The sequence below is a fragment of the Toxotes jaculatrix genome, chromosome 7, assembly GCF_017976425.1.
Source record: "Toxotes jaculatrix isolate fToxJac2 chromosome 7, fToxJac2.pri, whole genome shotgun sequence".
NCBI classification, from domain to species: Eukaryota; Metazoa; Chordata; class Actinopteri; family Toxotidae; genus Toxotes; species Toxotes jaculatrix.
Genome location: NC_054400.1, coordinates 10,559,102 through 10,578,063, shown reverse-complemented (window position 1 = coordinate 10,578,063; position 18,962 = coordinate 10,559,102). Strand labels below are relative to the sequence as shown.

General features: G+C 43.1%; 1 protein-coding gene across 3 annotated transcripts in view; it reads right to left on the bottom strand.

Moving 5' to 3' along the window:
- Window positions 1-18,962, bottom strand: part of ptch1 (patched 1) — a 50,121-nt gene that overhangs the window by 22,567 nt on the left and 8,592 nt on the right. For all 3 annotated transcript variants that reach the window (XM_041041890.1, XM_041041888.1, XM_041041889.1), the window contains exons 3-12: window positions 9,872-10,061; window positions 9,455-9,524; window positions 9,196-9,287; window positions 7,177-7,375; window positions 6,925-7,046; window positions 4,429-4,576; window positions 2,994-3,125; window positions 2,612-2,767; window positions 2,052-2,150; window positions 763-888 (exon numbers count right to left, since the gene is read on the bottom strand). In XM_041041890.1, the coding sequence (XP_040897824.1) occupies window positions 763-888; window positions 2,052-2,150; window positions 2,612-2,767; window positions 2,994-3,125; window positions 4,429-4,576; window positions 6,925-7,046; window positions 7,177-7,375; window positions 9,196-9,287; window positions 9,455-9,524; window positions 9,872-10,061 (1,334 nt within the window). The remainder of the gene's footprint in view (window positions 1-762; window positions 889-2,051; window positions 2,151-2,611; window positions 2,768-2,993; window positions 3,126-4,428; window positions 4,577-6,924; window positions 7,047-7,176; window positions 7,376-9,195; window positions 9,288-9,454; window positions 9,525-9,871; window positions 10,062-18,962) is intronic.

Here is an 18,962-nt window from a genome sequence, read left to right as displayed (position 1 = left end):
GCTGCAAAGCCGTAATACAGGAGTCATCAAAGGTTTAATGTGACACTATCTATTTTTTTTTTACACTATGTATCACTGTGATTGAGTGAGCGTTTGTATGAATTAACAAATGAGTGATTACTGGAGGCATTTTGTCAGACTGACAGACGTCTCCTTCTGTCCCAGTTTTCACTGTTCTGGTGACGTCTATAATTACTGACAGATGTGAGCGAAGTCAGAGCTCCCCTCTGGATCCCCCCACCTTCACACACATGCACACACACACACACACACACACACACACACACACACACACACACACACACACACACACACACACACACACACACACACACACACACACACAAAAAAAGCTAGACCATTGCTTTTCAAACCTCCCACACAGATACTACAACTCTCCACACTCACGCATACACATGAGTGCGAGGATATGCAAGCACACACACACATGCAGAGGGATTCAGTTACATGGACCTCAGCCACAATCTGGACAGACACCGGGCCCACCACTAAACAGCCTCAAAGAGGGAGGGAGAGGGCTGGATGGATTTAACAAAACACACACTCCTCCTCACACGCACACATACACTTTCAGTTTGATGAATGAAATCAATAAAACTACGGTCTGAAGAAATCTGGAGCCAATGAGGACTGGAACATGACTATTAGTGAGAGAGAGGCCCCACACGACTGAGCCCTGTCTCACATACACACACACAAACACACACACACCCACACAAACACACTCACTACCGGGCATACCTGCAGAGAAAAGGCTCTGAGCGCCGGGATGGGGATGAGGGCTGCCATGAAGAATGCTGTGACGTTACTGATGGAGGTGAGAGCCACGCTGGCCCCTGTCCTCTTCAGACACTCCCCTGTACGGTCCTGACAGAGAGAGAGAGGGAGGGAGGCAGATGAAAGGAAAAGCAATGAAACTCAACTCTTTTGATCAGATTTTAGCCAAAGGCAAATGTGTAATACTTGAGATTATGTACAATTATCATAATAATGATATGATTGACAGTGATTGCAATGTTTCTTGACTCCCTGAAGGACTTGGATAATCCACCTGGACCTGTCTACGTCTGTCTGGAGAGTGGAGGAAAAGAAGAAAATGACCTGCTGCCTCTCAAAACAAATCACTTTTTAGTGAAATTGTTGCTGCTGAACAAGTTGTTTTTACTATTTCTTACAAGCAAATACACACATAGAGTGTAGTGATAAGTATGCACACACCCACAGAATGTTTGGCGGCAATTGTATGAAGATTTGAGGACGTGCAGGACCACACAGGGAGTGTTTTCAGGGGTGTGCATCTTTGTGTGTGTGTGTGTGTGTGCGTGCGTGCGTCAGACAGGAGAGATCAGGTTCAGCTCTGTTTAGTTTTCATCTCAGCCACACAAAGGAAGCTGGGGGATGAGGGAGGCATAGAGACGAGGACTTGAAGGGTAGGGAAACAGGGGAAAACAAAAACAAGCAAATACATGCCTGAGTTTTCCCCTTTTTGGAGATGAAAAGTTATACCGCCCCACAAAAACACATACACACACAAATACACACACATATATATATTCATACCCAGGTGAGATGGCAGTTTTTTTTTAATCTTTTTGTTGCATTTAATTCTGTATGTGCTTTGATCTGCTTGTGAGGAAAATTACTTAATATTCATGAATATTCATTCTTTCCGTGTGTGTGATGCAGACTGAAAAAATTCTTATAGTCGGTCAGATAATACATATAACTTTACAACAACTAACAAAACAATCCACAACAAACGCTTTGAGGACAAATGTAAAATACGACACAAAACGCAAAAACAGAATTTATCATCAAATACAGACGGCGATGGTTGCTGTTCTGTTTTCCAAAAAAAAAAAAAGGAACACATTTAATGTGGAGATTAGATAAGCAGGCTGTGTGTGTGGCACATGGGCTGTTTGATGCTACATCACAGGCACAGACAGGCTTTCACACATTCCTCTATACAGCAGATAAGATAGCAGAGGGCTAGGAACAGGGTGAGTAAGAATGGGCGAGTGTCTCACCTCGAATGGGATCCTCTTGTTCTGTCCGGTCTCACTGAAGGCATGAGCGAGGAGGAAGACATCATCTACTCCAACTCCCAGAGCCAAGAAGGGTAGGACCTGTAGCACACACAGACACACACACTTTATGAGCTTCGTAAGCCACCAAGAAACATAACCAGGCACTGAATGTCCAGTATGATCCATAACCATTGTTACTTATTACTTAGAACACAACGCCCGATTTCTTTGAGCGCTTTTAAATTCAAATTGAGAGTTCTCAAGGCCAACTCCACAACATGCACTTGTTTTTATAATCGCTTTGTAAATTTAGTCTTTTTCTTGTCATTTTGTCTTTGCTTGTGTAACTGTATTTTGTATTTGTTGCGGCCTATCTTGGCCAGGACTCTGAAAGAATAATAACTGAAAGAAATGGGACCTTTCCTGAAAGACTGACAGACTGTTTGAATAAGTGGGTCACTGGGAGATGTTTTAGTGTCTTTTTTGACTGTGAATCTGTAGGGATTGACATTCACAAAAGGGCAGGCCAGAGTGCCTATCAAGGAACATGAGTGAGTTACCTGTGTGGTGGCAGCATTGAAGGAGATGCCCAGGAGAGAGCAGAGGCCCAGGCCAGCTGCCACAGACAGTGTCACCAACAGGACACCCGCCAGCCCTACAGCCCCCTGAGACTTGGCACAGTCCCACCGCAGCATGGTGAGACATGCATAGGCCAGCTGGACACGAACAGCAAACATGTATTAATCGACCTGTTGCCTAAGTAAGTCAATCAATAAAAAATCTTCTGCACTCTTTCCATTAATACCTATATCCTGATCCTGACTTCTTCAATCCAAGCCTTGACTTTGGTTGCTCAAAGCCATTTATAAACTGTATTTCTCGAATATAATGTGAAATTTTAAGAAGCTGAACTCAAACCCAAAAAGGCTCAGTTGTTCTCACCATCAGCAGGTATCCACTAGCCACACGGATGACGCTGATGTCAGAGAAGGACTTGAGAATATCTTCCAGAGTGGTGGTGGTGAAAGACAAGACCTTCTGAGACGAATTGGCTGCCACACTCTGCAGCACCGCCTAGAGAGAGAGAGAGAGAGAGAGAGAGAGAGAGAGAGAGAGAGAGAGAGAGAGAGAGAGACAAACAGCTCAGTTCAGGTTTAATGACCACTCAGCCATGATTCCCTGTTTAAAATCATCTGATATTGTGTTCATTTTTAATGAGCTACTGCTGTTGCACTGCAGGTCTCTACACAATAAAGTCTAGTAAAAAACGTTTTTTCCTCCACACGACATTCTTCCCTTAATGTAACAGCGTAAAATTTGCACCAGCTCTCCAAGCATAACTGGCCCACGCAAACTGATAGAAAAATGCATTTAATCTGTTTGTGTTAATCTGTTGTAGGAGGTATTTGGGAGAATCCGCACAGTGCCATGACCCATCCTCTCCCTCGCTCACTATCTCAGGGCAGACAGATGGCTTCAACATTGAACTGCAGTTACTGCTCAGTGGGGAGCAATACTGGCTGACACACATTAGGAAGCACGCACTAGATCACACACACACTCGCACCCATGTGTGAACTCACACATGTGTCAATCACATACCGATATGCATGCACATGCTATTCTTGCAGACACGCCTAATCGTGCAAAATACACACCAAAACACGCAGACACACAGTTACACAATTTGGCATCTTTTACTTCTTTTGTGATTTCCATTGATAAAAACTATGTATTCGAATAAATGATCGCACCATGTTTCTATCAGTGATTCCTGGGCCCCAAGATGAATGGTTCACACACACGCACTTGTATATACACACACACATGTACACACACACATAGACAAGGTCACACCATGTCGAACAGAGGTTGGGGCCCCCAAAACAAAGACCAGATGATGTCACACATGAGCCACCAATGGGGCCACAGCTGGGAAAGCAATTGTGTGTGAACTTCTGAGTGTGTTTGCATGTGTGTTTGTGCATGAGTACGTGAAAGAGAGAGAGAGAGCAAGAGCGAGAGAGAGAGAGAGAAAGAAAGAGAGAGTGAAAGAGTGAGAGAGGAGAAAGAGAGAGATATCCAGCACTCCCTTAATGTATTCCAGACATGCTCTCCCTGTTGCTCTATTGCTCCTCTCTACTGAGCAGTGAGAGGGAAGCTTTAGCCCTTTACCACACACCAACAGTGGTTCTAGTATCTATCAGGGGCCCGGGCTTTGGATGGGGCCTTTCCATGTTCACCTGTATCCGGCCAGTGATTTACAATGTGGTTGTAGAGGATTTAAGGTAGATTTCTTTTCCCTTTTCTCCTTCCTTGCCCTCTTTTCAGGATCTCTCTTTCGCTCTCGCTCATTTCAGAGTGCTTTGGCCCTTACCTCAGAGTATCTCCTCTGCCAGGCTTCCAGTATAGCTGCAGCCTTTTCTTCATTCCAGTTGATGTGGGAAACATCCTTGTGGCCCTGAAAGTGCTCAAACATCTGCTTGGGAGTCATCAGCTGGAACATGGTCTGTAAGGCCTGGGCACTGGAAAGAAGGAGGGAAGGAGGGAGGGTGGCAGAGCGAGAGGGAGGAACAGGGGAGGAAGAGATGGTAAGGATGAAAGAGAGAGAGCAAAAAGAGAGAGGTCAGTGAGGTGCAGGACTTCACTGACAACATCAAGTTTACACAGGAAGATCTACAAGGCACTGAGCTGGCTTTCTGGAGTGTGTAAAGAACAAAGTCCATCAGGAACATCAAACCAGCAGGGAGATGAGAGAAACAGAGAACATGGAATAAGCCCAGAAATTCATCAACCAAATACACCAGAAACTCCACAGCACCTGGAGCACGTTGGATAACAGTCATCATAAACAATGGTGTGTTAAGCACACCTGCTGTTTAAGCACAATATTGTTCCATCTGATTTGACAGCTGAGTGACGAATACAGATGCCCATGACTATGAGACATGTTTCATTTGCCACACACTGCACAGCACAAACATCCACTTCTTAAGCTGTCTGAAATATTCATACTTGGGCTATGCTTGTTTTATACAGCTAAGAGTTGAAAAACCAAAGATATTCCATTTAAAGAGCTATAAAACATAAAACGCAGCAATATTAATCACCACTTTAGCTTCACATTTGACTTATACAATTAGCCTTTCATCAACATTGGTGGTCCTAAACTGTCTATGATCAATATGTTGTTTCAACTTTCATTTAGACATCAAAAACTAAACCACTTGCCACATCACTCAGTGCACAGTGAGACATGTGGAGCTTGCGTTTCCCTACTGATTACAGTTGTCATCAAAAGCATAATCATAACTGCAATCACATTACTCATCATACCTTTTTATTTGTTCAAAACAAACCACCCTGACTCTAAACTCTTCCCCTAATCTACTCTCTTTCTGTCTTCTTCACATCTGAAGAACCTGAACTCTGGTCAGGTCTGGATTACCTTGCAGATTAGCTGAGCTAGTGTTTCTGCTAATGTTCCTAGTTCTGATTTGGGATGGAAATGGGAGCTGTCCACAGAAATATACAGTAGTAGACAACAGTGACCTTGTTTTCTGCCCTGTGAGCGCCTCATGGACACGCCTTTAAAAAAAAAACTGATCTTGTTTTAACTGCAGATCACACAAGGAACCGGAAAAAGGCACAAAAATGAATCTTTTTTGAAAAATGTATTGACCGAATCTGATCGTGACAGAGGAAGTGCCAGATCCCATAAAACAAGTATCTGATCCCAATCTGCGAGGTTCCTGATCATGTACTGACAAATCTTCTGAGGACCATGGTATCTAGTGTAATGAGGAATGCACCGTCTCAGTGTATACATGCGGAAGGTTATAAATCAATACAAATGATTAGTCATTAACAAATGACTAGAGTGCAACTTGACAGCAAAAGTCAAGTCAGTAATTCCAAATCAACAAATTTTATGAACCAAAGAAGCAGACGTTAGCTAGTAGTTTTCTTTATGAATGTGATCTCTGTAATATGGTGATGATCATGTTAATGGTGGCAGTTAGTAAACAAGATGTAGAATTTTAGTGCAAGCAGTAACAGCCCAGTGGACAGAGCAGCTAAACCACACACACACACAGTCATGTACACACTCACACAGGCAGGCGGGCAGGCACGCACAGACACCCTAATGACCTAACCTTGCCAGGAAAAAAACACGACCACAAAACAAACAACGCACCCCACTGTACTCTGTGAGTGAATGCGTGTGTGTGCAGGTTTCCCTTTGTGTGTGCATGCATGTGCGTGTAACATCCAAACTGCAATTTAACATTAAAATAAGTGTTTTTGTTCCATTAGCAAAATGTTGGATTTTTGGAGTAGCTTTTCCCCTGTTAAAGGAAGCGTCTTATTGCTTAATAAAATGTGTATATTTACATAAAAATTGTGCGTATTGCAGTAATTGACTGAATGTAATGTGCTCCGTTATGGAGGCCATACAGCTTAGTGCACACATAAAACTGCATATATTATATGTCCTAAGGAATATCACATAATCTATAAGCTTTGTCCTGGTGCTTGTGCTGGAATTAAGATCATGTACCTCAAATCGCTGTATATTTGGACAAACTAGCCAGGCAATAGATCACTCTGTGCATGTGCGTGTGCGTGTGTGAGAGTGGGCAGTGTCCAAAGCAGAGCAGCCAGAGCTGAGCAGGAACAGCTGGAGCTCTAAGATTTCACTGGAATCTGCTAATGACTGCAAGATTTACAGCACACGGCGCACACGCACTCATGCACGCGCCGTTTCGGAGAGCATAAAAGAACAGAAAACACACACTCTTTCCAGAATAAGCGCTGCAGTGATCACAGCAGTGTTTATGAGGGTGTGTATGTGTAAGTGTGGGTATGTTACCTGAGCAGGGGTCCGCTGCCGTTCTTGGTGGTCCCACCTACAATCAGTTCCTCCTGCCAGTGCATGTACTTCCTGGACAGACCATGGCAGCCGCCGCTCAGGGCCCGCGCCACATCGAATGGCTGGTGCAATGAAAGCGAGAAAATAAATGTTAGCAGCTGAAGATATTCTATTTTACCAAAAAAAAATATATATATAAATGTTGCATGTATACGCAGATGTCAAAAACCTGGGCCTTACATGTGTGCCTACCTTAGTTGAGTTCTTATTGGGCGCAGTGAGGGGACAGTCAGGGTCAGCAGGGTTCAGACAGGGTCTATCCATGTAGCCGTGTCCGACACCTGCCTTTTCCAACATGTCCTCAAAGGCTTCCACGGGGAAATTGGCCCTTCGCAACTTCTCAAGGAACCCCTTAGGGTCAAAGTTGGTCCACTGCAGAGGGTTTTCACCTCTGCAAAGGTAAAAGTAAATAGGAATAGAGTTTAACCACGACTTTAACCGTGTTTAACTTATACCAAGGATAAGTTTATTTGTACTGTAAGCCACCCTTCCTACTGGTAATAACAAGAATGGGAAGCCCAACTTCTTCAGAAAAGAAAATCAAAGTGAACTGATAAATTATTGCTAAACACCTATCACAGAATACAGACTAATTACCTGGTTGAACTTTGACCTACCATACTAACCACGTTTTATTAACAACATTTGGGTTCTGCTCACTTTCAGTTTTACCTCTAAATAAAGTGTTTTAGACAACCTGGCTTATTGCTGACTTAGTTACAACCTGTCCGATTGAGCGCTTGTATTTCTTGCCTGGTTGAACTTTTCTGTAGCAATACTGCCATGTTCCCAGATCTAAGCAACAACATTGATGAGCATAATTATCATAGCCAATGGACATGATGACCAAAATGTGAACACTGAAATTTTCCTTTAAGAGAAAACAAACTGGATGGAAGAAATTCCACATCAAATCTAATTAACTATTTTATCAGTTTTATCTACACCACATTATGTTGTGTTTGTTTGTTTTGTTGTTTATAGACAAGGGAATTCCTTGGCTCATTAGATTCTAGAAAATATTGTTCGTTTGTTAGTTCTGCAGGACACTTGTTTAATTGGACACTCCAGTTGATAACAGAATTCTAAAGGGTGGGATGCGTTTGTCAGATGTTTTGGGTGTAATTACCTCCAAATTTCACCAAAGAAAAACAAGAAACAGTCCAATTACTGAGAGTGGAAAACAATCTCTTTATTGCTAGGAGACAAAAAGCAATAAATGGAGACCAATTCCCATCATGCAATGACACTGTGCTAAATTCCTGCTCCAAACCGGTCCTTGTCCCTCTATGCTCTCTATGCCTCACACATTCCAATCTCTCTTTCTCTGAATCTCTCTCTCTCTCTGTCATTCAGACTACATTGTATGTGCTTAACCAGGCTTGGGTTATTATTCCCAACCTCCCAACCAGAACATAGTAAAAACCTTATTTACCATCTGAGACCAACGGGCAACACACACATACACACACTGACATACTCTGATGACAGAGACTCAAGCTGATACACTTTCACACATCGACAAAATACACGTATGCACTGATGACAATGGCACACACTACGTGCATGCACACACACATGCAGAAGGTAAAGGTCTGCTGAGTATTACTGTAGCAGCAGGCCATTAGCAACAGAAGGGCCAGACAATGGTGTGAGGCCCAGGGCTGGAGAGAAGCTATCGCCAGCGATACGCATGCCAGCAACCACTACAATAGAGCCTTCAGAGGGGACGAGTTCAGGACACACACACACACACACACACACACACACGTTCCTCTGTGGTGTCTCTTTGGATGGGTTGAGCGTGTTTGGGCAGCTTCTACTAAAGGGGTAAAAACAAGATCTAGAGAACCAGATCTCCTCCTTCTCAATCTCTCTGTCTTGAAAACAATCTAAAGATACTGATACTGATACTGTTACCATATACACTAATTTCATACCCAGCACTCATGAGCTCAGCGTTCAGAATCTTATTGTCCCCAGACATCATTTTAATCAGTATGCCAAAAGGCCTCATGGTGAGGAAAGCCCTACATGTGCCTAATTAAGATTTAAAAAAAAAAAAAAAAAAAAAAAATTTGATCATTTGGCTTGATGATGCTTGAAAGAGAGTGGTCAAGCTAATGATATGCCGTGTTGGCATGTTGCGATTGTGCTGACACATCATAAAATACAGACTCTGTCTAGTAAAAAGGGACTTTAAGTACTTACGGGAGATAGACCATTCCAGACTGGAGCTTGGCTCCCTCCCAGAAACAGTCCAAAGGGGTGATGATGAGGCAGGGATGTAGCTTTTCTATGATCTAATTGGATAAACAAATGCACACACACACAGTACAAGAGACATAAATTGACAGCAGGAAGTGGATATGGAAAACAAGCAGCAGAGACAAAAATCTGTGATTATACTGGTGATGTTTCAATACTAAAAATGAATTTGCATAGTGATGCTAAAACTTTTTCAGCTTACCTGATTCATAAAATGAGTTTCTGTGACTAGTTCTCCTGATTTGTAGCATAAGTCTTCTAATTTCCATTGTCTGAAAAGGAGAACAAAGGAGTTTCTGTTGAATGTGTGTTATGCCCATGTAACATCCATGGCCCCTCAGGCTAGATTGATTAAAGAAGGATAAAAAAATTTAATAAATCTTGTCATCATGTGGTACTGCTAGCCAAAACATACCTGAATACAGGTATATGCATATTTATATGCATTGCATGAACAAAGTGAAATGGAGATTAGCCACAGCTGATTGTATAGTGAGATGTGATCCAATCTACAGCAGAAGCTACAAACTCAAAGGCAACAGTTGTCGTGCTTTGAACTGCCCAGAACTGGAAAATACGGTGCTTAAATAGAGACAGACAAGAATCAAAACCACGTTACCTGCTATAAAGGTAAACATGAACTCTGCTGGCTCGGATAGCTGACTCCAAGTGCTGCAGGAGTGCCTCCACAGTTAGTACGTTGGCTCCCTCCTCCCGCGGTGTCTGGATCATCAGCTGAGGGTTAAACATGGCCTCCTCGCCTATCTTCTGTCGTGTGTACTTCAGTTCCTGGTTCACACGCCCACCAACTGGACAAAGAAAAGTGCATGTGTTTAAACTGGTATACTTTAATCATCTGTGAAAATATCCAAACACAATTTTCAGCTATTACACACTTTTTTTTTAAAAGGAATAAACTGATTTTAACATTGGTACCAAATTAGTGATAAAAAGGAAAGAGTAAATTGGAGAGAACATGCCTACCAAAGTCCCCCGAAGGATTTAAGCAAAATCAATAAAGGATTAAACTACTCTGTGCTGGCCTTGAATGTGTGCTTCAAAAACCTCATTTAGTTTATTTGGCACAAGGAGAGGCAGAACCCAGGGTCACACATGTCAGCTTATTTCTGTTGTGGTCGTTGATGTAAAAGAAAGCATTGCTGCAACTATCAAAATATTAAATATTAACTTTTCTATCTGCATATTTAATAAAATTCTGAAATTATTAACTGGAAATAATGAGCCCTAAACACCATATATTACAGGTACAAATATCTTTCCAGATATTCCCATATATGACAGAAGGTGAGAGCCTGAACACATCTGTACCACTCACACACACACAAACACAGCATCATGCGCGAAAACATCTGTGACTCAAGAAGTGATCCTCTGTTCTTTCTGCAAAGCAAACCCAAAGACATCTCTCCTGGCCACGACATTATCAGACTTGTATCTTACACAAAAGCATTTTGTTTACAGTGAGCTTGTACCGCTGCAATGCCAAACATCCTAACTCCTTTGAATCCAGAGGAGTAACATCACTCCAACAAATCCACATTTCACAAAAACAGCTCAATGTTTCTACTCAAATTTGCTAACAAGTCAGCAGCGCCAGACCACATTGACTGCATATGTGTGTGACAGTATGTGTGTGTGTTTGATAAAGAGCGAGAGGCTCTCTTCCAGGCTTTGCTCCCAGTATCGCGGTGGGACTAAGCCCTGTGCGTGCGCTCTAAGCTCTCAGCTAGCCCGAGCTACAAAAGCAGCCTTTCAGGCCCCTTAGCTGCCCTCCTCCACCCCAGTACAGTCAAGGCAGGTCTGGCAAAGTCTCTCTCCCAAACACATATATACACACACACACACACACAAACAAATGCAGGCAATTGCATGCAAGTATGGGTAAAGTCGCAAATTGTCTCAAATGAATAACAAAAAAGTGGCCCACAAATTTTAAAGCTATATAAAAGAATGTTGTTGTTTTTTTTTGCATGTTTCAGACTCATGTCAGCCTGAGGTTTGTGCGTGTGTCTGCAATGTGCATCCTTCAGTGTATCTGTGTCTGATTTACAAGCGGAGGATTTGACCCCTTCCATCATCAGCGCCTGAATGCTCAGTGAAAGCTCGGTTTATAGTCATCTTCTTTCATTTGCTCTCTCTCCCACACACACACACACACATACACACACACAAATAAAAAATGCCCAGTGAGAGAGCTAACTGTGTGAAAAATCTGTAACATTTTATTATGCCTTAATCCAATTTAACAATTCCGTTCGATTCATGCAACAGCAGGCATAGATTGAATATTTTCAGCCCATTGTAATGGCATTAAAGTTGAACATAAGCACGCCTGTTCTGCTGGGCTGGACCACCCAGTCAGACCAATGGAACAGAGAGGGAGGGGGCCATGTCTTGGGGCATTAGGAAAACACACTTGATTTCTTTTTTTCTGGACCCAAACAGCATTCCCATCTGATCCTGTCTGAAGGCATGTTTATAATACTCATCATTAATAGCAGGCCTAGGCTAACTGGAGAGACATGCCTTCCACCGCTAGGCCAACTACACAGCTACGTTCCACCAGCCCTCCCTTCAAAAGAGCATGCATGGAACTGATTTAGATCCAACACACGCTGACAGTGCACTAACAAGTCATCTTGTCTGGTACACTCAACGCTCAAAGGCAAAGCTAGCCCAAGGCTTAGTTTAACTGCAGCAGAAAGAGGAAAAATGGGAACACAGGCATATAGAAACAGGCGCATCCATTTTCAGGATGTTTCTACACGTGTGAGGAGCTGAAGAAAGGTCTGACTGAAAAAGGATGGGAGGGTCGTTCTTAGAACTCACTGTCTGTTCTGAACGCTTTCCAAATTGTGGACTGCCACCCAAAGACCTTGAGTTTACAGCAAGCAGCAAGGAATGGGACAAGTCAAAGGAATGCACCCTCTCTCTACAGGAAACAGCACATTACGGCCTCAGGCTTGGAGAATTCCACACTTCACGAGGTTACAGCGTTTTGGGGTCAACACTCACACAGCCTTGGGGTGAAATTAACACCCCAGCTGGACCAAGAAAATATGTGAGTGTATGTGTGTGTGTGTGTGTTCACTGGCGCACATGCAAGCATGTGTGTGAGTGTGTGTGTACACACAGCTGTGTTTCTTCAATGACACATATTCCCATATTCCTTCTCCTAAGAAAACTGGTTGACCCCGGCATGTGTTGATATCTTGAAGGTGTCCTGCACCAGGCTCAGCTGCTGTGACCCAAAACAAAGTGTCACCGACTTTAAAATACTTCTCATACCAGCTCCATTTCTTACTAACTCACTCACTCTCTATTTCTTATTCTATCCATTCTGCATTACAATCTCCTCTTCCAACAAAGTCACTGTGATTGTTCTTTTGGTTATTCATTTAGACGATGCCTGTGTGACGTTACCAGAGACGAAAAAGAGGTCTTAAACACGCCTGACTCGACAGTCAAAAAAACTTGAATTTGAACTCCAATAAGCAATGTGAATTTCAGTTTGGACCCTGGATATTTCTTTGAGTCTTTCACATGTAGTTATAGATGAAATGATTAATCAGCTAACCCTAAATTGATTATTTGACTCATCATGTCAACACTGCTTTCCACCAGCAGTCTCTGTCATCCATACACCTATATGTATGTGTTATTTCTGTATATGTGTGATACAGTGCCTGTGTAAGCATTAGAAATGACTGATGAATGATTTACAACATCTCTCAAAAATAGGCCTTCACCTACAGGAGAAGAGAAGTGCAGAGAAGAGAAGAGCAGAGCAGAGCAGAGCAGAGCAGAGAAGAGAAGAGAAGAGAAGAGAAGAGAAGAGAAGAGAAGAGAAGAGAAGAGAAGAGGGCCTATGTGTGTTACTGTATTGGAGCCCTCAGTGTGGGTATTCAGTGTGTTGCATAACATTAACCCCTGGTCCCCCCTATTCTCAAAGTAGAGGAGCAGGGGGGTGGTGGAGCAGAAGGGAGAGAAAGTAGGTTTCTAAGGAACTGACATCACCCCCTCCCTCCTTTCAATTCTGGACTCCCCCTCGTCTTTATACTCTCATTTTCTCTCTCTTTGCTCTATTCAGCTCTACTCTGTGATTGGCCAGATCATGATGGCAATCAGCCCGGCCCCTCTGTCAAAGCCAGCCCACCCCCCTCTCCCCTCGCCAACTTTCTCCCTTTTCCACGCAACGCACAGCAGCATAGCCCCACCCTCTGCACATCTCTTACGCCTGACAACTGAAGCATCTTGCACTCTCAAGGAAAACACACAGCCACCAGTGGCAAACAACTCTTAAACTTTCCCATCAGCAGAAAGAGGAATGACAGTATCTCTGCCTTAACATATTTGCACATATGTTGAGAAATAATTTAAAAAATATTTCCCTCGTGACAGTCGCCATCAGTAACAGAGGTGTGATAAGGGATCTATGAGTCTACATGATCTCATGCATGCATATATGAATATACTGTACATGTGTGCATGAGGCTAAACACATCTTTGTGTGTACGTGTGTGCGTACAGAGAAAGGATTAGCTGGATTAGGCCCCCTTTCAGCAGGGACCCCCTGTGGTGAGGAGGAAGCCCTCCCCAAAACCAGGTCATCTCTCTACCACCAAGTCTACAGCGACCTCCCATACCCTGTACCCCCTGTAACGCAAGGAGACCGCCTATATGAGGATGTGATGTGGGAAACCAATCCCCAAAACTGCCAAAAGCCCCTTCAAGGAAGCTGAAAAGATTTTTTAACAAAGTTACAATATGAAAAAATACATGTGACTTTGATGCATATTTTGTCTTAGTTTTGAATGTGGGATACATTTATCACACAATATAGACAAGAATTTTGTCAAATTTACCCAACAGGAGTGGAAGTGGCACATGGGAAGTGTCCCTGTCATAGATACATATATCATGTAATTTTGGACCCCTGTGAGTGGTGGGTCTTTCCAAGTACAAATGGATATTGGATATACTCTCTCAGCATAGAGAGTATATCCAAATAGAAAATCCAATACTGAGGAAACCTTAAGACACAGCTGCTCTGTGTATACTAGGACTAATCTTAAAGTTATTCAAAAAATGAAAGATGAATTCATGGAACATTTATGGTTGATGTATTTGTTTTATTACTAATCCTTGTTACATCATTCTCTCAAACATCTCTTACCCTGCTTGGTCTCAGCTGGTCAGTCTGTTCAGGTAGAGTTCCGCACAGTACGTCCCCACCTCAAGGTTACAACCTTCTCTTTTCTCCTTCTTCCTAATCATTTCCTTCTCAGCTGTCAGCACCCATCACCTGACAGAGCTTTGATCACTGAGAAGAACCCACCTGTTGCTTTCTTCCTCCGTTGTTCATCTGCTTCTACCTTCTACCATCTGCTGATGCTGCTATTCTGTGTCTGTCCCTCCCTCCTTGTTTCTTGGATTCTCTTGCCAAGTAAATATCTGCTGCTTCATATTACTGCTGCTACATTCTGACAGACCCAACAATTCTCTGCCACGAGGCATGACTTAAGGTATTGAGAGCTGGTTATGTTGGGAAGATATGATGTGTGCATCATTTCTAGCTGTGATTCAAAATTATTTAACAACAGCTAGGTAACAAAATTCAGTGTGCCACAGTTTCCTGTCAAAGAAACAACTGTTTGAAAGAAACAATCAGCTTGAATTGTTTACAGGATTAGTCTTATGACTTGGTTTTATTGAGCCATTGAGCAACATGAGAAGACTTTTCTGAATCCAGGATATCTCAAGCCTTTTATCATATGCCGGACTGTATTAGTAGAAGAGCAAAAGCGTAATTCCACCTTCTACATCCACTATTCTTTTCTTCCTCTATCAACAAAAGGCTTGCATAGCACTGCAACAGCTGGTCTCCCATTTAACTTTTGTAAAGTTAGGGTTAGTTGCTGCTCCTCTGCCGTATCCACCTTTTGCATTTGGACCTTCATTCCACTTCAATATGGATTCTTCAAACTGGATTCCATTTCAATACTACTAGTTTAAGGGTGACCTGCAGTCTCTCTCTGTTGTAGAAGCAGTTGCAAGAGTACTTACAATAGCTGAAGCAGTTGTGGAAGCAGCAAACACAGTAGTATACATAAGCAGCTATAGTAGTTTTGAATATGGGCTCTACAATGCAGGTGTGCACACAGCCACAAATATGTGATGAAAGGCCTTACTGAGAGCTGAGACCCTATCTGACCCATGGTGAGCCCCCTTCACTCTCTTGCTCTCTCCCCCTCGCTCTCTCTTCCCCTCTCTCCTTTCAGCTTTCAAAGAAAAGGGAGCCGCCACACAGAGGAAGGGTAAAACAAGCAAGGTAGATAGTGGGTGACTACGGAAGAAGGTGGGGGGGGGGGGGGGGGGGGAGTAAGAGGATGACAGAAAAGAGCGCGAAAGAAATGACAATAAACAGAGTGGAAGTGCTCTGACATGCAGCTGTAGCTGATTGTCTCCTCATGCATCCACGCACCCCTCAAGCACCCCGACCCCTGACACAAATGTGACACCCCAGCTGCCAACCCCTGCCACTCCCCCACCCTTCCTCTCCGAACCTCACACCCATACCACCAACCTTCACCCCCAAACTCCAGCATTACCATATGTATGGCTCCCCTCGCCCCTGATTATGCTAATCACCTGTCCAGCCCCTGCAGCCCTTAAAATGGGTGTATTTAGCAGTCGGCTGGCTCCCAATGCAGCTTCCCCTGGGCCCGAGGTGTACATTCACACACTCCTCAATGGGCAGATTCTTCCACGTTGCTGCCTTCATTCAGGTCCCACTCTACTGCCGCCCCCCCTCCACAAAAAAAAAAAGAAATCCTTTTCAATGCCAATGGATTCACAGAGCAGTGGAAAGAGTAGTAGGGGAAAAAAACACTGACAGAAAGTCTGTGTTTGTAGCATGTGCATGCATGTGTGAGGTGGTTGTGGATTAATTATAAATACAGAAGGTGCCGGGAAAATGATGTATTAATTGTTATAGGTAACCAGGAGAATGTGTGAGGTTGATGCCAGATTATAAAAATCTGCAGATATAGTACACTCTTGTTTTTTTTTTTAATAAAATGAGAGATATTAAAAAATAATTAGATCGAAAATCTTGTGACAACTCTTCCATCAAATCCTGCTCTCTTGGGGGAAAAACAAATTTCATCCTATATCTCCTTTCAGTGCCTGTTGAATGCAAGGTAAGCCCTTCCCCCTGACTGGCCCACAGCCCAGCCATAACAGACCGTGACATGAGCCTGAGCAGCCAATCTCAACCAGCCATCTCTGTCATTTCCTGGAAAGATGGCCCATGATTTCAGGTACGCCAAAATCACACATTCCTAACTCGGGAATAGAAGATATAGAAAGAAAGGGAGAATGAATGGAAGAAAGGAAACCCTAAAAAACAAAATTGGCTGCATGATGTTCACTATCAGTTCGCTCACTGTGTACTGTCTGTTGTTGGACATGTAGACAATGTCCAACCATACAATGGTTTTAATCAGAGCTTGTTTGAGGAATACACCTGCCTGCTCCAGCCAGAAATGAAGCCAATGAGAACAGTAAGCATGACCCAAAAAGAGTAAAGCTGCAAGCTGGAAACACTCCACAGAGTTGAGGTGAACTGCAAAGTTGGGTGATAACTATTTGAGTTTGTCACTTAGCTTTTCACATTACAGACAGTTTGTACATTGGTAATATTAAAATACTGAAAGAGAAGCTTAAAATAGAAAAAAAGACTGATCCCTGGTTGAGTTAAAAAGCCAAGGAATCTGACCAAGCAATACCGACTTTTGATACTTAACTCATTTTGATATTTCAATGTCAAACTTGATTAACATTAAAACTGAAACTCAGTTTACTTTTGAATTCACTGTGCACAGGAAAAATTGATCTGCACGCTGCATTCAACTTGCAAAACTTTGACTTAAAAAAGGCCAAAGTTGAGGCACACTGCCTCTATTTTCAACCCTGAACAAAGATGTTGGATGTAACTGTCCAAAAAGAAAATAAGGGAAACAGTGACAGAATAAAGGGACTCGCATCAAGCCTCGCTTCACTTTATAACACAACACCCGTGCCATCAGGTCACAAGCATTTCCCTCATCCTAATGATTCAGCTAGACTTCTAGGGCCGTTTCAGCACTAGAGACTAGTTCACTTTGATGCCTACAGACTCAACCTGAAGCTCCAAACCTCTCAGTCATTTGACAGAGGAAGTGTTTTATATTCCTGTATCTTTATGTGCATGTGTGGTACTGGTGTAATTGCAGTTACTGACAGATTCTATGACGTTGTGCTGTAGGAATTGGAATGAACTATACTGCTACACACGTAACCCATGTGTGCCAGAGGGGCTAAAAAATTCCAACGACACACACTCGCACACGCAGTGGAGGGTTTGGAGGCTCGGGTAAAGAGAGAGACCTTTCTGGCAGAGAGGAAAAGAGGGGGATAGGAGGGAGAGAGGGAGAGAGAGAGTAGAGGGGAGGGAAAGAGAGAGAGTGGGGGAGAGAGAAGGAGGTAGAAGGGGGAGGGTAATTCTCTCCGCAGTCTCCTGTGGTTGGTCATTCGCAGGGCTCTGGTTTTTGAATAAGAGCGCCTGAAAGAATGCAAAATGTAAACAGAGAGCTTGGAGGCATCTCAGGATGTCGCTTGTGAATGGGAGTGCGTTCGCCCAGAGAGCACACACACACACAGACACACACAGCATGGTTAACGAGCAAATTTTTAAAAGTTATTTCGCATCTACTTTCGCCAGGTAGAGCTAATATACACAAAACTTCTTTCAAATGAGGGAGACCTAGCTTGAGAAAACAGCGCTGTAAGTCTGTGTACAGTACCAGAGGCGCAATGTTTCCCCACACTAAATCCCTCACCAGCTAGCCTGCACTTTTCATCAACTCGTAAAGTTTAACACAACACGCTGGAATGTTATTCCTTCTACAGAGGTTTAATCCTGTTTGTAGTGACCTGATAAACACAAACTTAATTGAGTCCAGTTTGGAAAATGTAAAAAGTGTGTGCGTGTACATGCTCACATTTGCGTGTGACTTCCTGTAATTGTCTGAAAGACAGTGAAACAGATAGAAAGATAGATGACTCTGTGTAGTGTATTCTGTGCAAACTAGGAGAAAAAATACTGGGTGTGGGTTCATTTGTGTGTTTGATTGCTTGCGGCTGAATAAACGCCACTGAAGATAGAGAAGGAGGGAGATAGCGAGAGAAAAAGAGAGAAAAACAAAGAAAAGGAGGAAAACAGATGAATAAAGAGAAGAAAATAGCAAAGAGAGGCCCATCAAAATAGCCTGCCATGCCAGTCCTGGTCAACCACCTACTCAGTCACAGAACCAAAACTCCAAAGTCTCCCAGCATATGTGAATGTGTATGTATGTGTGTGTGTGTGTGTGTGTGTGTGTATGTGCATCCATGCATGTATCAATGCTCCCATACACATCAAAAGCTGGATAATTCAATCATGCAAACCACAATCCCCTCATTGGAGACACCACATTCAGGGCACTCCTCCTCCTCTTCCTCCTCCTCATCTTCATCCACAAGAAAGGATGTCAAGACTTCTTCCGCATGCACTTAACATTATACCGCTCCCTTCTCCACTGCCATTACCAGCAAAACAACAAAAAAACCACCAACTCTGTCAGTTCAGCTCTTAATCATACTAGATA